The sequence below is a fragment of the Panthera leo genome, chromosome D3 (genome assembly GCF_018350215.1).
Source record: "Panthera leo isolate Ple1 chromosome D3, P.leo_Ple1_pat1.1, whole genome shotgun sequence".
NCBI lineage: Eukaryota > Metazoa > Chordata > Mammalia > Carnivora > Felidae > Panthera > Panthera leo.
Window position 1 is genome coordinate 62,861,857 of NC_056690.1, and position 13,039 is coordinate 62,874,895.

Sequence of the window (13,039 nt, forward strand, 5' to 3'; positions counted from 1 at the left end):
AAACCTTTTTTCGATTTGGTATAACCCACTCCTCTGTTTTCTTTTTGCCTTGCTGACCACTTCTGCTTCTTTCCTGATTTCTTCCCTCTTCTGTCTGACCTTTACATATTAAACTGTCTAGAATTAAGTTCTGGATCGTTTCCCCCCCTAAACTCCTTTTCAGCATTTTCATCCACACTTGTGGCTTTAGTTAGGAACCAAATGCTGGTGTTTTGAACTAATACCATCGGCCCTGATATCCCCCCTGAGTTCTCTGACTGCCTACTTGATGTCTTGACTAAGAGTCTGGTAGGCATTTCAAACTCAATATGTCTAAAACAGAATATTACTGATCCTCAGCCCCAAATCCTGCTTTTTGTTCATTCTCTCTTATTTTGGTGAATAGTAGTTTCCCATTGCTTAGGCTGAATCCTTGGTGACATTCAGTTCCTCTTCCCCCTCTCCCTTGCTCGTTGAAACCATCAGCAAGTGTTATCCACTCCATCTCCAAAGTACATCCAGACAACATCCATATTGTTTCTTTTCTACCTGGACATCTGTGAAATAGTTTCCCTACCTCCATTCTTAGTTCCTACCAGGTGGCCAGTGAGAGCTTTTATTCATTTATTTTTATTTTCTTTTTGAGAGAGGGGGAGAGAGAGAGAGCGAGCAGGGGAGAAGAGCAGAGAGAGAGAGAGAAAAAAAAAAGAGAGAAAGAATTCTAATCACCCTCCATGCTTAGTACAGAGCCTGACACAGGGCTCGATCCCACAACCCTGAGATAATGACCTGAGCTAAAATCAAGATTTGGAAACTCAACTGACTAAGTCACCCAGGTGCCTCTAGGGATATTCTTGACAGGAGAAGAAGCTGCAAAATTCTAACACACTGCTATTTTTTCTTTCTTTCCCACTCTCTAGGTATTCTAACCTGATATTGAACTTGTTTTCCTTGATGGTGGATGCAAACATTCCAGATATTGCTCTTGAGCCAGATAAAACTGTGAAAAAGGTAACTTTTATATTTTCTACTTTTTATATATAAAAGATGTTAAGGTTTTAATAACCCATTTCCCCTTGATGTCCCTGGCTCTAGACTCTTAAGTAACATAAATTAAGAAAAAGAGCTATTGTATAATTACTTTTTACCTTCCAGAACACAACAGCCTCTTAGGTCCATGCAGCCAGCTCTGTTCATACCCACAGTCACATGACTAGGTCATTGCATCTACAGAGAAAGCTTACTGCTACAACCATTGCTCTTTTTTTTTAGAAAGTTGTAGCTCTCCTTTAATAGTCCTGATACGATATCTGATGCCTGGCACTCACAGGCTATACATGCTAAGGAACAGAGACAAAATATTATAATCCTGTCTGGGACAAGCCATTCTATATCCTTCCCATCCATACCTTGGTTACCAGAGTTTTTTTCCATGTCAACAAAGTAGAGACATCCCCTTTAACTCAGCCTCCAAAGAGAAGAAAAAAGGGTAGTCGTCATATAGGTGAACAGTGATTCAGACTTGCCTTACCATGAATTCTTTGTTTTTTGTTTTTGTTTTTGTTTTTTAACATTTATTTATTTTTGAGACGCAGAACATGGGGGAGGGGCCGAAAGAGAGGGAGACACAGAATCTGAAGTAGGCTCCAGGCTCTGAGCTGTCAGCACAGAGCCAGATGTGGGGCTCAAACTCAACAAACCGCGAGATCATAACCTGAGCTGAAGTCAGATGCTTAACCAACTGAGCCATCCAGGTGCCCCTGTTTTACCATGAATTCTATCAAGAGGTGGGAGGAAGGACAACAGATTTGAAGATTTTTATCTGAATTAGCTTCTGATTCTCTGATTCAGCGGGTGTGTTGGGGGTGGAGTATATAAAGTGCTTTTTTTATATCCAGAGATAACGTAAGATCGTCTTCAATATCAGTATGATAATCATTATTGAACTTGAAAGAAAGAGAGTAAAACTTTTTACCTTGCAGAAGTATACAGTTACTCAAGGACAGTAGCAGTCTCTGAGATGGAGTCTCTGTGGTGGTTGAAAATAATAATTGGAACCAAAAAGCTCTAAGTTCTGACATAACCGACTCCGAACCAACTCCAGATTCCTCTGGATTAAACATTGTCTTAGTCTATTTGGGCTGCTGTAAGAAAGTACTAGAGACTAGACGGCTTATAAACAACAGAGAAACAAATTTCTTATAGTTTTGGAATCAGGAAGTCCGAGATCAGGGTGTTTGTATGGTCAGGTGAGAGCCCTCTTTGGGTTGACTTTTTGTTATATCTTCATTTGGCAAAAAATGTTAGGGAGCTCTGTGGGCTCTCTAAGAGCACCAATCCCATTCATAAGGGTCCCATGTTCATGACCTAAGTGCCTCCCCAAAGCTCTACCCTAATATCTTCACATCGGGCATTAGTATTTCAACATGGATTTGGAGGAGACACAAATATTCAGACAATTGCAAACATAAATGAGAATCCCTTTTACTTGGTTTTATAAGTCTGTCACAAACAGTGAGGGGTTTTAATGTAAATATTGTTCAGTCTTTTAAGTAAATTATCCTCTTATTAAAACTGCATTTATTATTGTATCCACAAGCACTGTTTCAATAAACACCCTTTTCCCCTTAGGAAATAGACTACTTATCACACTGGTTTTTGGCATGGCTTATTTTTGTCATTTATTTTTTATTTATGGACTAAACCTGGTCATCAAGAAAAGTAATTGGTTGATAAAAATTTAAAATTTCCTTTACTATAATTGATGGGTGCACTAGATTCCAAATACTATTATTTTTTTTTTTTTTTGCATTGATATATTCAGGATTTGTTTTGCTGTGTATTTTAAATCCATTTATCTCTGGTTATATATTCACTTTTCCCTAACTTCACTTGTGTTCAGAAGTCAAATTATGAAAATTCTCTAATGGTGTTTGTCAAACTGAGTCTTCCAGTTTCTTCTGCCAATTAAGTTATGTTGTTCTTGTTCTTATTAGATCTTCTATTCTCTTTTAGAAAGTCACGATTTTACTGTATAAGGTCATTGACCTTCTGTTAACAGTTGTCTTTGTGGCCCTATCTTTTAACACAGAAGTAATTTATTTTGTGAAGAAAAAAATGCATGTATGTATTAGTTGTTTGCCTTTAGATGGGTACTCCTTAGCTGTTTTCTGATTTCAATTAAGTGAACTTTGAAAAAAATGTATTTCACCAAATATCTCCTCAAAAGGGTATTTCATAAAAGGTTTTCTTTGCTTTCTGCTCTTTTATTAAGAATATGAAGTAATTATTTGCAGCATACACTTGACATTAAAGTCCTGATAATGTTGTAAACTTATGCTGGAATAGGCTAAAATTTATGTTTCATATATTTCATTTTTTAAGAAATGTAAATATTTGGGGCGCCTGGGTGGCTGAGTCGGTTAAGTGGTCGACTTTGGCTCAGGTCATGATCTCAGCTTGTGGGTTTGAGCCCCATGTTGGGTTCTCTACTGTCAGCACAGAGCCTGCTTTGGATCTTCTGCACCACCCCCCTCCCCGCCCCTTCCCAGCTCATGCTATATTTCTCTCTCTCAAAAAATAAATAAACATTAAACAGAAAAAGTGTAGATTTTTATACCTTGTTGAAATAACAATTGCTAACATTACTTCGAAGTCTTACCACTTGGAACATTTTTGTGTTGGCCTCATGAATAGAAGCTAACTAGGGAAATAGAGTGTAGCAATTTGAAGCTGAGAGAAGGAGAGATTATTTAAATTATTCGAGTAATCCTAACAAAGTGCAACAATATTTTCCTGTCTCCATAACTTAATTTAGTATATATCAGTTTTGTTTTAATTTTTGAAATTGAATACTTATAGATGGGATACATAATATTTTTGTTGATCAGATTTGTTCATTTCTTATAAAACCCAATTGCCCAAAAAATGTGAGATGGAATCACAATGTTTTAAACACATGGTCATCAATCACAGACATCAGTTAAGTATCTGGTAGTAGTAGGTTAGTGTGCCAGTCTTTGCTATATGCTGTGGGAAGCTTGCACAGAAGTTGCTTTAATCCTTTTAATAATTTAGAACAAACTTATCCAAGTAGTCTAATAAAAATAATGCATATTGATAAAAGCAAAGTGTTATAGTGCTAATATAACTAAAGCATAATGGATAGACTAATTTTCAAAAATGAGCAAACAGATCATACTAGTTTTTTCTTTAGATAAATTTTATATGAACTACTTAAATCATAAAGAATACAGATGTTCATGTAACAAACACCTAGTAATCACCATCTGTATTTAAACATTTTGCCCTCTTTGCTTTAAATCCTCTTTTATTAATGGATCAAAACAGTCATTAGTGTTGAACTGCACCCTACCTGCCTTCCTCTAGTCTAAGGGTGATTATTCTCCTACATTTAGTTTTATCCTTCTCATGAATATTTTTTCTACTTCATTCATTCACTCAACAGTATTTATTGAGCTGTTTATATTTACTGTATCTCAAGCACTATCTTATTGTTTGAGTTACAGTAATAATAAAATAAAATTTCTTGCCTTCAATGAGGAGCTTACCTTCTAATAAGGGAAACAGAAAAGAAACAGGATAAAGTAAGTTAAAATATGTAACATATTAATAGTGATTAGTGTTTAGAGAAAAAATTAAAGTGAGGGGAAAATGAAATGTTGAGTTGGCACTGATGTTGAAAATTTTAAGATTTGTGGCCAGGAAGGGCCTCACCAATTAGGTTTGTCAGCTCTTTCTGAATAAATTAAAAGGAGGTATTTTATGAACCTGTGGTATGGAAATAAGACTTCTTAGCTCTGTCCGACTAGATTGTCCTAGTGAATAAAAGGAAGTTAAGATATTTGAGATAAAAGACCTGTGTATTCAGAAACTGATGTAACATTGTATGTTGACTGTACTTCAAGTAAAAAAAAACAAACAAAACTGTATTTCCTAGCAAATCACTCACTTTGTTACCAGGGAGAGTGTGTTGAAAAAAGGCAATTGCCTATCTACAGGGAGTTTTGAATTTTCTTAGCTTTTTGATACAGGTGAGTCTCTATTTAGAAGAAAAAAAAAAAAAGAGAGAAATAGAATAGTTTAATGGATAAACATCACCACTTAGCAGTGCTTTTTCATTCGTGTTTTTCTTTAAATGAGTAATAAATCTTTTAAATTGTGGTAATGAGTTTATTCAAAGGAATTTAACAAGATAATACTGTTTTGTGTTGAAGAATAAAGGGATATGTTCTTTCTCTAAATTGATCTTTGACTAATCTGTAAAACAAAAAATTATATACATATATATTTGTATGTATACATATTTTTATGTATACACATATTTATAGTAAATATGTGTATGTATAACTGAAAATCTACAAATTGAAGATCTGTTTCGAATGACCTGTAAAATTAAAATTCCTTGGTGCCTACAAGTTATGTTTATTAAAGCATATAAGCCATAATATCCACTCTTAGGGAGTTTTGGTAATGTAGGTGTCATTTTTCTTTAGCAGTCATGTGTCCTATTACAAACAATTATAGCATTGATTCTCTTTTAGCAGTAGTTGGATGGGGGTTTCAGTTTTTATCATTTTTCTTTTTAATTACTCTTTATTTTAAATTCTGGTTTTTATTCAATTAAGGGATTTTTTAAAATTATTCTAATGCAGTTCAGATAATCAAATGAACTCAGCAAGGAAATACTGTTTAGATTAAAACTCTTTCTTTCACCTTGATGAATGAAAAGTGTTCCTTTGTTGTAATCACTTTTGTGATTGAATAATTATTACAAGGAAAATTTTTTTATTCTAATAATTTAAATAAAAAATTTTAATAGGAAGTGTCTGCTTTTATTATTTTAATGAAAGTTACTCTTATTTCAGAGATGCTAAACACTAAATTGTTTTAAGCAAAAGTCTTTATTAACGAATGCTAAATTAGTTTCGCAATGATGTGTTTTGAGCTTTCAGAGACAAAGGGTAAAGATTAAGTATAAATGATATCTCTGTGCTCCTTATGAAAGACAATATAGTTTAAATTTATTTTCTTAATGTTTATTTTTTAAGAGAAAGAGTATACAGAGTATGAGTGGAGAAGGGGAAGAGAGAGAGGGAGATAGAATCTGAAGCAGGCTCCAGGCTCTGAGCTGTCAGCACAGAGCCCCACAGGCCTTGAACCCATGAACCATGAGATCATGACCTGAGCTGAAGCTGGACGCTTAACCAGCTGAGCCACCCAGTCGCCCCCAAAGACAATATAGTTTAGTCTAGAAATGTGTGTTATGTGGGGAATAGCTCTATACCCCTGAGAGTGTGGATGCAAGAAGAGTGTACATCAAAAGGTTATTGAAGACAAACTCAATATTTAGTACTAATTGGAATGTTAGAGACTGTGTTTGTGCATGTTTGTGTGCATGCACACATATAAATAGAGCTTAACTATACTATCTGAAGAGCAAAGAGAATATAGCTTGAAGAAAATGATTAGAATCTTAAGGACCTAGGGGACAATACCAAGTAGGCCGGTCAGTATATGTGATACCAAATCAACCATTTATATGCAGTTAACCTTAACTTCATTGTTATAAAAGATTATTTTTTCATATTTGGTAAATAACATCTTTTTATGCCAAATATATATATTGTTTGTGTTGCAAGCGCATATACAAGCATTTAAGTTTTGATCAATTGGCTGAAGTTCTGATTCTTTTGATCTGTAGTTTTTTGATGCTTTTAAAAATAGTTCCAGACCTGTCAGACATCTTTCTAAGTCAAGGAAAATAAAGGATTAAAATCAAAGAAGAGATATGCCATTAATTGGGATTCAGAAATAGGAGAGCTAGTTCATTCAAGATAGACTTTCAGAGGCACCTGGGTGGCTCAGTCAGTTGAGCATCCTACTTCAGCTCAGGTCATATGAGTCACACGAGCCATACTTCAGCTCAGATCATACGAGTTTGAGCCCTGAGTCGGGCTTTGTGCTGACAACACAGAGCCTGGAGCCTTCTTCGGATTCCATGTCTCCCCCTCGCTCTCTGCCCCTACCCTGCTCACTCCCTGTCTCTCTCAAAAATAAACGTAAAAAAAAAAAACTTAAAAACAAAAAAACCCAGACCTTTAGATGTCCCTCCGCTGAATCGTCCTTCACTCTTTATGCCCACCTCTCTTGTACTTCCCCAGCCTGAAGCTGCAGAGCTGTTGGGTCATTTGGTATACCTCCGATCTAGCAAAGATATGAGCACCGTTCCACGGCCATGGTTGTTGTACTGTGTCCTTCTTTGTTTTTCTGGTAGTTAAATTCTATACTTAACAGTAAATACTAAATACGACCACTTTTTATCTGCTTGGAAACATCATTTTCTCCTTGCCTGCTTTTTCCAAAGTATATATGGATCACTTATAAGAGGAGAAAGGAGTAGAGTATAATGCTTATAAGCATTATCTCCACTTATATGAGGAGAAAGGAGTAGAGTATAATCTCGTGCAGTGGCATGAGATTGTCTGGAAGTGTGAGACCCCTGCCATCAGTTAAGGGTCTTTGGGTTGGCTTCATAAATTCTCTGTGCCTCAGTTTCTGCATGTTCTAGATGGAAATACTATTCTACTTCACTGCTATCTCAGAGTCAGGCGAAATCTTGATGTGAAGTGTTTTACACAAAGTGGTCATCAATAACATTGACTTTTATTTTTTAGGAACCATTCTCATACGTTTCTACTAATTTTTCTAGTACTTCTTATTATTGGGAATCAACTGGAACTATAAATATGAAACAAAAGTTTCTCTGTTACTGGAAATTACAGACCAACTAAAGTAGTTCTTTGCATAGGTATAAGGAATTGCTATAGGAAGGGAGACATTTTTGGAAGATCTACTTCAGTTGATTTTGCTGGTGACTAACATAGTTTCTGTTCTTCTATAGGTAGTGAAACAGTGGGGGAGAATATTATTGTCATCTCACCTTGGTATATCCATTTAATAATGAACAACAGGGATAAAATGAAGGAGATTATTTATTAATATGTCACATTTTAAATCTTACACAGTAGTTCTAGCTTCGAAATGTGAAAAAATAAAGCACTCTTTTGAGTTAAAAGAACAGTTTTTTCATTTTTAATTTGCAGGGCCTAAGAATCATGTTTACTATTTAGTTTTTCTTTTTTTAAAAAATATAATTTATTGTTAAATTGGCTTCCATACAACACCCAGTGCTTATCCCAACAAGTGCCCTCCTCAATGCCCATCACCTACTTTCTCCTCTTCCCCACCCCCCATCAACCCTCAGTTTGCTCTCTGTATTTAAGAGTCCCTTGTGGTTTGCCTTCCTCCCTCTCTGTTTGTAACTTTGTTCCCCCCTTCTCTTCCCCCATGGTCTTCTGTTAAGTTTCTCAAGATACACTGACTTATTTTACTTAGCATAATACCCTCCAGTTCCATCCATGTTGCTGCAAATGGCAGGATTTAATTCTTTCTCATTGCCAAGTAGTATTCCATTGTGTATATAAACCACATCTTTATCTATTCATCAGTTGATAGACATTTACGCTTTTTCCATAATTCGGCTATTGTTGAAAGCACTGCTATAAACATTGGGGTACCTCTGTCCCTATGCATCAGCACTCCTGTATCCCTTGGGTAAATTCCTAGTATTGCTATTGCTGGGTCATATGGTAGTTCTATTTTTAATTTTTTGAGGAACCTCCACACTGAGGTTGCATTCAGAGCAGCTGCACCAGTTTGCATTCCCACCGACAGTGCAAGAGGGTTCTCATTTCTCCACATCCTCGCCAGCATCTACAGTCTCCTGATTTGTTCATTTTAGCCACTCTGACTGGTGTGAGGTGGTATCTCAAGTGTGGCTTTCATTTGTATTTCCCTGATTATGAGTGACATTGAGCATCGTATCATGTGTCTGTTGGCCATCTGGATGTCTTCTTTGGAAAAGTGTCTATTCATGTCTTCTGCCCATTTTTTAACTGGGTTATTTGCTTTTTGGGTGTTGAGCTTGATAAGTTCTTTATAGATTTTGGACACTAGCCTTTTATCAGATATGTAATTTGCAAATATCTTTTCCCATTCTGTCGGTTACCTTTTAGTTATGTTGATTGTTTCCTTTGCAGTGCAGAAGCTTTTTATCTTCATGAGGTCCCAATAGTTCATTTTTGCTTTTAATTCCTTTGCCTTTGGAGATGTAACAAGTAAGAAATCCCTGCAGCTGAGGTCAAAGAGGTTGTAGCCTGCTTTCTCCTAGGGTTTTGATGGTTTCCTGTCTCACATTCAGGTCTTTCATCCATTTTGAGTTTGTTTTTGTGTATGGTGTAAGAAAGTGGTCTAGTTTCATTCTCCTGCATGTTGCTGTCCAGTTCTCCCAGCACCATTTGTTAAAGAGACTGTCTTTGGGGCGCCTGGGTGGCTCAGTTGGTTGAGCGCCCGACTTCGGCTCAGGTCATGATCTCACAGTTCGTGAGTTCAAGCCCCGCATCGGGCTCTGTGCTGACAACTCAAGCCTGGAGCCTGCCTCGGATTCTGCGTCTCCCTCTCTCTCTGCCCCTTCCCCACTCATGCTCTGTCTCTCTCTGTCTCTCAAAAATGAATAAACATTAAAAAAAATTAAAATAAAATAAAGAGACTGTCTTTTTCCATTGGATACTCTTTTCTGCTTTGTCAAAGATTAGTTGTCTGTATATTTGTGGTTTCTCTATTCTATTCCATTGGTCTATGTGTCTGTTTTTGTGCCAATACCATACTATCTTGATGATTACAGTTTTGTAGTAGAGGCTAAAGTCTGGGATTGTGATGCCTCCCATGTTGGTTTTCTTCAATATTAGTTTGGCAATTCAGGGTCTTTTGTGGTTCCATACAAATTTTAGGGTTGTTCTGACTTTGAGAAGAATGCCAGTGCAATTTTGATTGGGATTGCATTGAATGTGTAGATTGCTTTAGGTAGTGTTGACATTTTAACAATATTTATCCTTCCAATCCATGAGCATGGAATGTTGTTGTACTTCTTTGTATCTTCTTCAATTTCCTTTATAAGCTTTCTATACTTTTCAGCATACAAATCTTTTACATCTTTGGTTAGGTTTATTCCTAGGTAACAACCAACAAGGATAGGGTGATTTACAGCATATAGCAAAAACAGAAAACTTTGACACTCAAAAGAATAATAACTTCAGAACTTCTTGTAAGTTATAAAACACTTCTTTGTCACAGAAATCAGTCATAATATATTGTAATAATGTCTGTATCCATTTGGTTCTGTCTCTTCAAAGTATGTTTTTCCCCCCCACGCTCAAGACTAACGTACTATGATCTTATAGGTTCAGGATAAATTCCGACTAGACCTGTCTGATGAAGAGGCCGTGCATTACATGCAGAGTCTGATTGATGAAAGTGTCCATGCTCTTTTTGCTGCAGTGGTAGAACAGATTCACAAGTTTGCCCAGGTAAGTTCTCAGTGCAGTGGACTTTATTTCTGCCTCCCCGTGTCCTACCCTAGAGTCCTCAGAGAGCCATACTTTTCTCCTGCTAATGATGCCTTTTCCTTATTTTCTTTGTCAAGCCATTTTTGCCATCTCACCAGCCAGCCACTGTGAACATGCCGCATACATTATCAATTCTAAAACAGCCCACTGAAATTTTCTTAGTCGTCAGCTAAATTGTGGAGTATCAGCATTGGTGTATTTGTCCTTTGGCATCAGTGGTGATTGTAAACCTTCCTTGAGAATGATCATGGGTCTAAAGGTGGCCTTGGCAAGTGAGACTTGAGCACATGTTGGGTTTTCACAAATGGTGAAGTGCTGGGAAAGGAGTTTTGAAGCTGAGTAAAGCAGTGCACATCATGTACTGAAAAGGTCTGTCTGTAGCCTTACTGTTAGCAGAAGCTTGCATACAAATGTCTGAGGGAGGGAGACCTTTTCACACTAGCCTGTGATGCTAAACCTCAGGTTTAAAGCCTGGTTTCATTATGAATTTCATAATGAGGATGATTATGAAAATGTGAGCAAACAGAAAAATGAGACCTCTTTCCCCCTGCCCCCTACCCTCACACTCTTCTCCTTGTGCACCCCTTCCTTACTTTGCATATTCCGTTGGTAATTTTACTAATCACCCAAGCTCAAAGCCTGTCCGCTTGACTTCTCCCTCACCCGGTACCATTGTACCACCAAGCCTTGCCAGTTTAACTATTTCTTTAATTACCATTTTCTATCATTTTTGGACTCCTAACATTTAATCCATTTTTTGCTCTTTACGATACCTTGGGTAACTAAAATGCTTTATAACTCTTCTCTCTGTTTTAACCTTTTTTTTTTTTCTGTAAGCATTTTTTATTCTAAATATCAGATATATTTTCACAATATAATGTTTTACTTTGTCCTCTCGCCCCCCTTGTTAATGTCAATGTGCAGTGTTTCCCCATTGCCTAATAGTGAAGACTGGTCTCTGGAAGCTCAAGGCCTTCCAGGATTGTATTCCAAGCTACTTTCCAAGCTGTTTCCCTAATACTGTCTCTGAATATTTTGATCTCTTCTGTCTCTGATTACTTTGCAGCTGCCATTTCGTCAGCACCAGAACATCCATCTTCTTATAATGAATCTTTGGTAAACTTATGCTTACCAAATCCAGTCCACCAAGATGTATTCTTAATGCCACTTTGATTGATCTTCCTCTGGATATTTATAATACTTTTAACTTTATTGAGTTGCACTTACATTTGCTTTCTATTATAGATATTTGTTAACGTTTATTTATTTTGAGACAGAAAGAGACAGAGCATGAATGGGGGAGGGTCAGAGAGAAGGAGACACAGAATCCGAAACAGGCTCCAGGCTCTGAGCTGTTAGCACAGAGCCGGACGCGGGACTCGAACTCACAGACCGCGAGATCATGACCTGAGCCGAAGTTGGCCGCTTAACCGACTGAGCCACCCAGGCACCCCTCTATTATAGATATTTGGATTCTTGTCTTATAACTCCTAAAATGCAAACTTCTTGAAGTCAGGGCTATATCTGTTACTCACCTATTAGTACAATGGCTTATCCACTTAAAAAATATCCAATGAACTTAAAGGGGTTTCTTCCTGTAGATGTTAGCTTATACTCTTTTCCTGGCTTAACAAAAAGTTTCTTCTCCCAGAACACCAATTCAGGTCATATTTTATTATAAGGACCAAATCAGGTTCTGCATCCCAGGTTAATCCTATCCAGTCAATTCTCAAGAGAATAAACTGTGATTCAGATGGTATGTAAGTGATTTGTCTAGCTAATGGTGAATCTGAGTCCACACATAATACAGCAGAGTGTTTTAGAGCAATAGAAGCAATAGAATAGGATAGAAGTCCAGAACGGTTTAATGACTTAGCCATCTTCATGTGGCTAACAAGGAAGGGACAGAACCAAAACTTGAACCCAGATCTTTTGACTTCCATATCTAGTATTTTGAAGCCAGTTCTCTTGTCAACATTTTGCTCACCACTGTTTATGTTATGTGTTAATGAAATTTTCTGTGGCATAGCCCACACAATCCTGTTATTTTCTCTCCCTTTTTCTTTCCCTTTATTTTTTAAGTTATTTATAAAAATTTTTTAATGTTTATTCATTTTTGAGAGACAGAGACAGAGTGTGAGTGGGGGAGGGGTAGTGACAGAGAGGGGGTGACACAGAATCCAAAGCAGTCTCCAGGCTCTGAGCTGTCAGCACAGAGCCTGATGCCGGCCTCGAACTCACAGACCATTAGATCATGACCTGAGCTGAAGTTGGATGCTTACGTGACTGAGCCACCCAGGCGCCCCTCTTTTTATTTTTTTTTTTAAGACAGAGAGAAAGACACAGAGCACAATGGGGGAGGGGCAGAGAGAGGAAGATACAGAATCCAAAGCAGTCTCCAGGCTCTGAACTGTCAGCACAGAGCTGGATGCCAGGCTTGAACTCATGAACTGTGAGATCATGACCTGAGCCAAAGTCAGACACTTAACTGACTGAGCCACTCAGTCGCCCATCTCTCTCTGCCTTTTTCTATGTACACCTTTTGTTTTTCTTTTTTAATACTCAAATAGTTG

General features: G+C 37.2%; 1 protein-coding gene across 1 annotated transcript in view; it reads left to right on the top strand.

The window, feature by feature from the left end:
• Positions 1 to 13,039, top strand: part of PIK3C3 (phosphatidylinositol 3-kinase catalytic subunit type 3) — a 139,900-nt gene that overhangs the window by 119,820 nt on the left and 7,041 nt on the right. The window contains exons 23-24 of the mRNA XM_042911319.1: positions 900 to 990; positions 10,302 to 10,427. Coding sequence (XP_042767253.1) covers positions 900 to 990; positions 10,302 to 10,427 — 217 coding nt within the window. The remainder of the gene's footprint in view (positions 1 to 899; positions 991 to 10,301; positions 10,428 to 13,039) is intronic.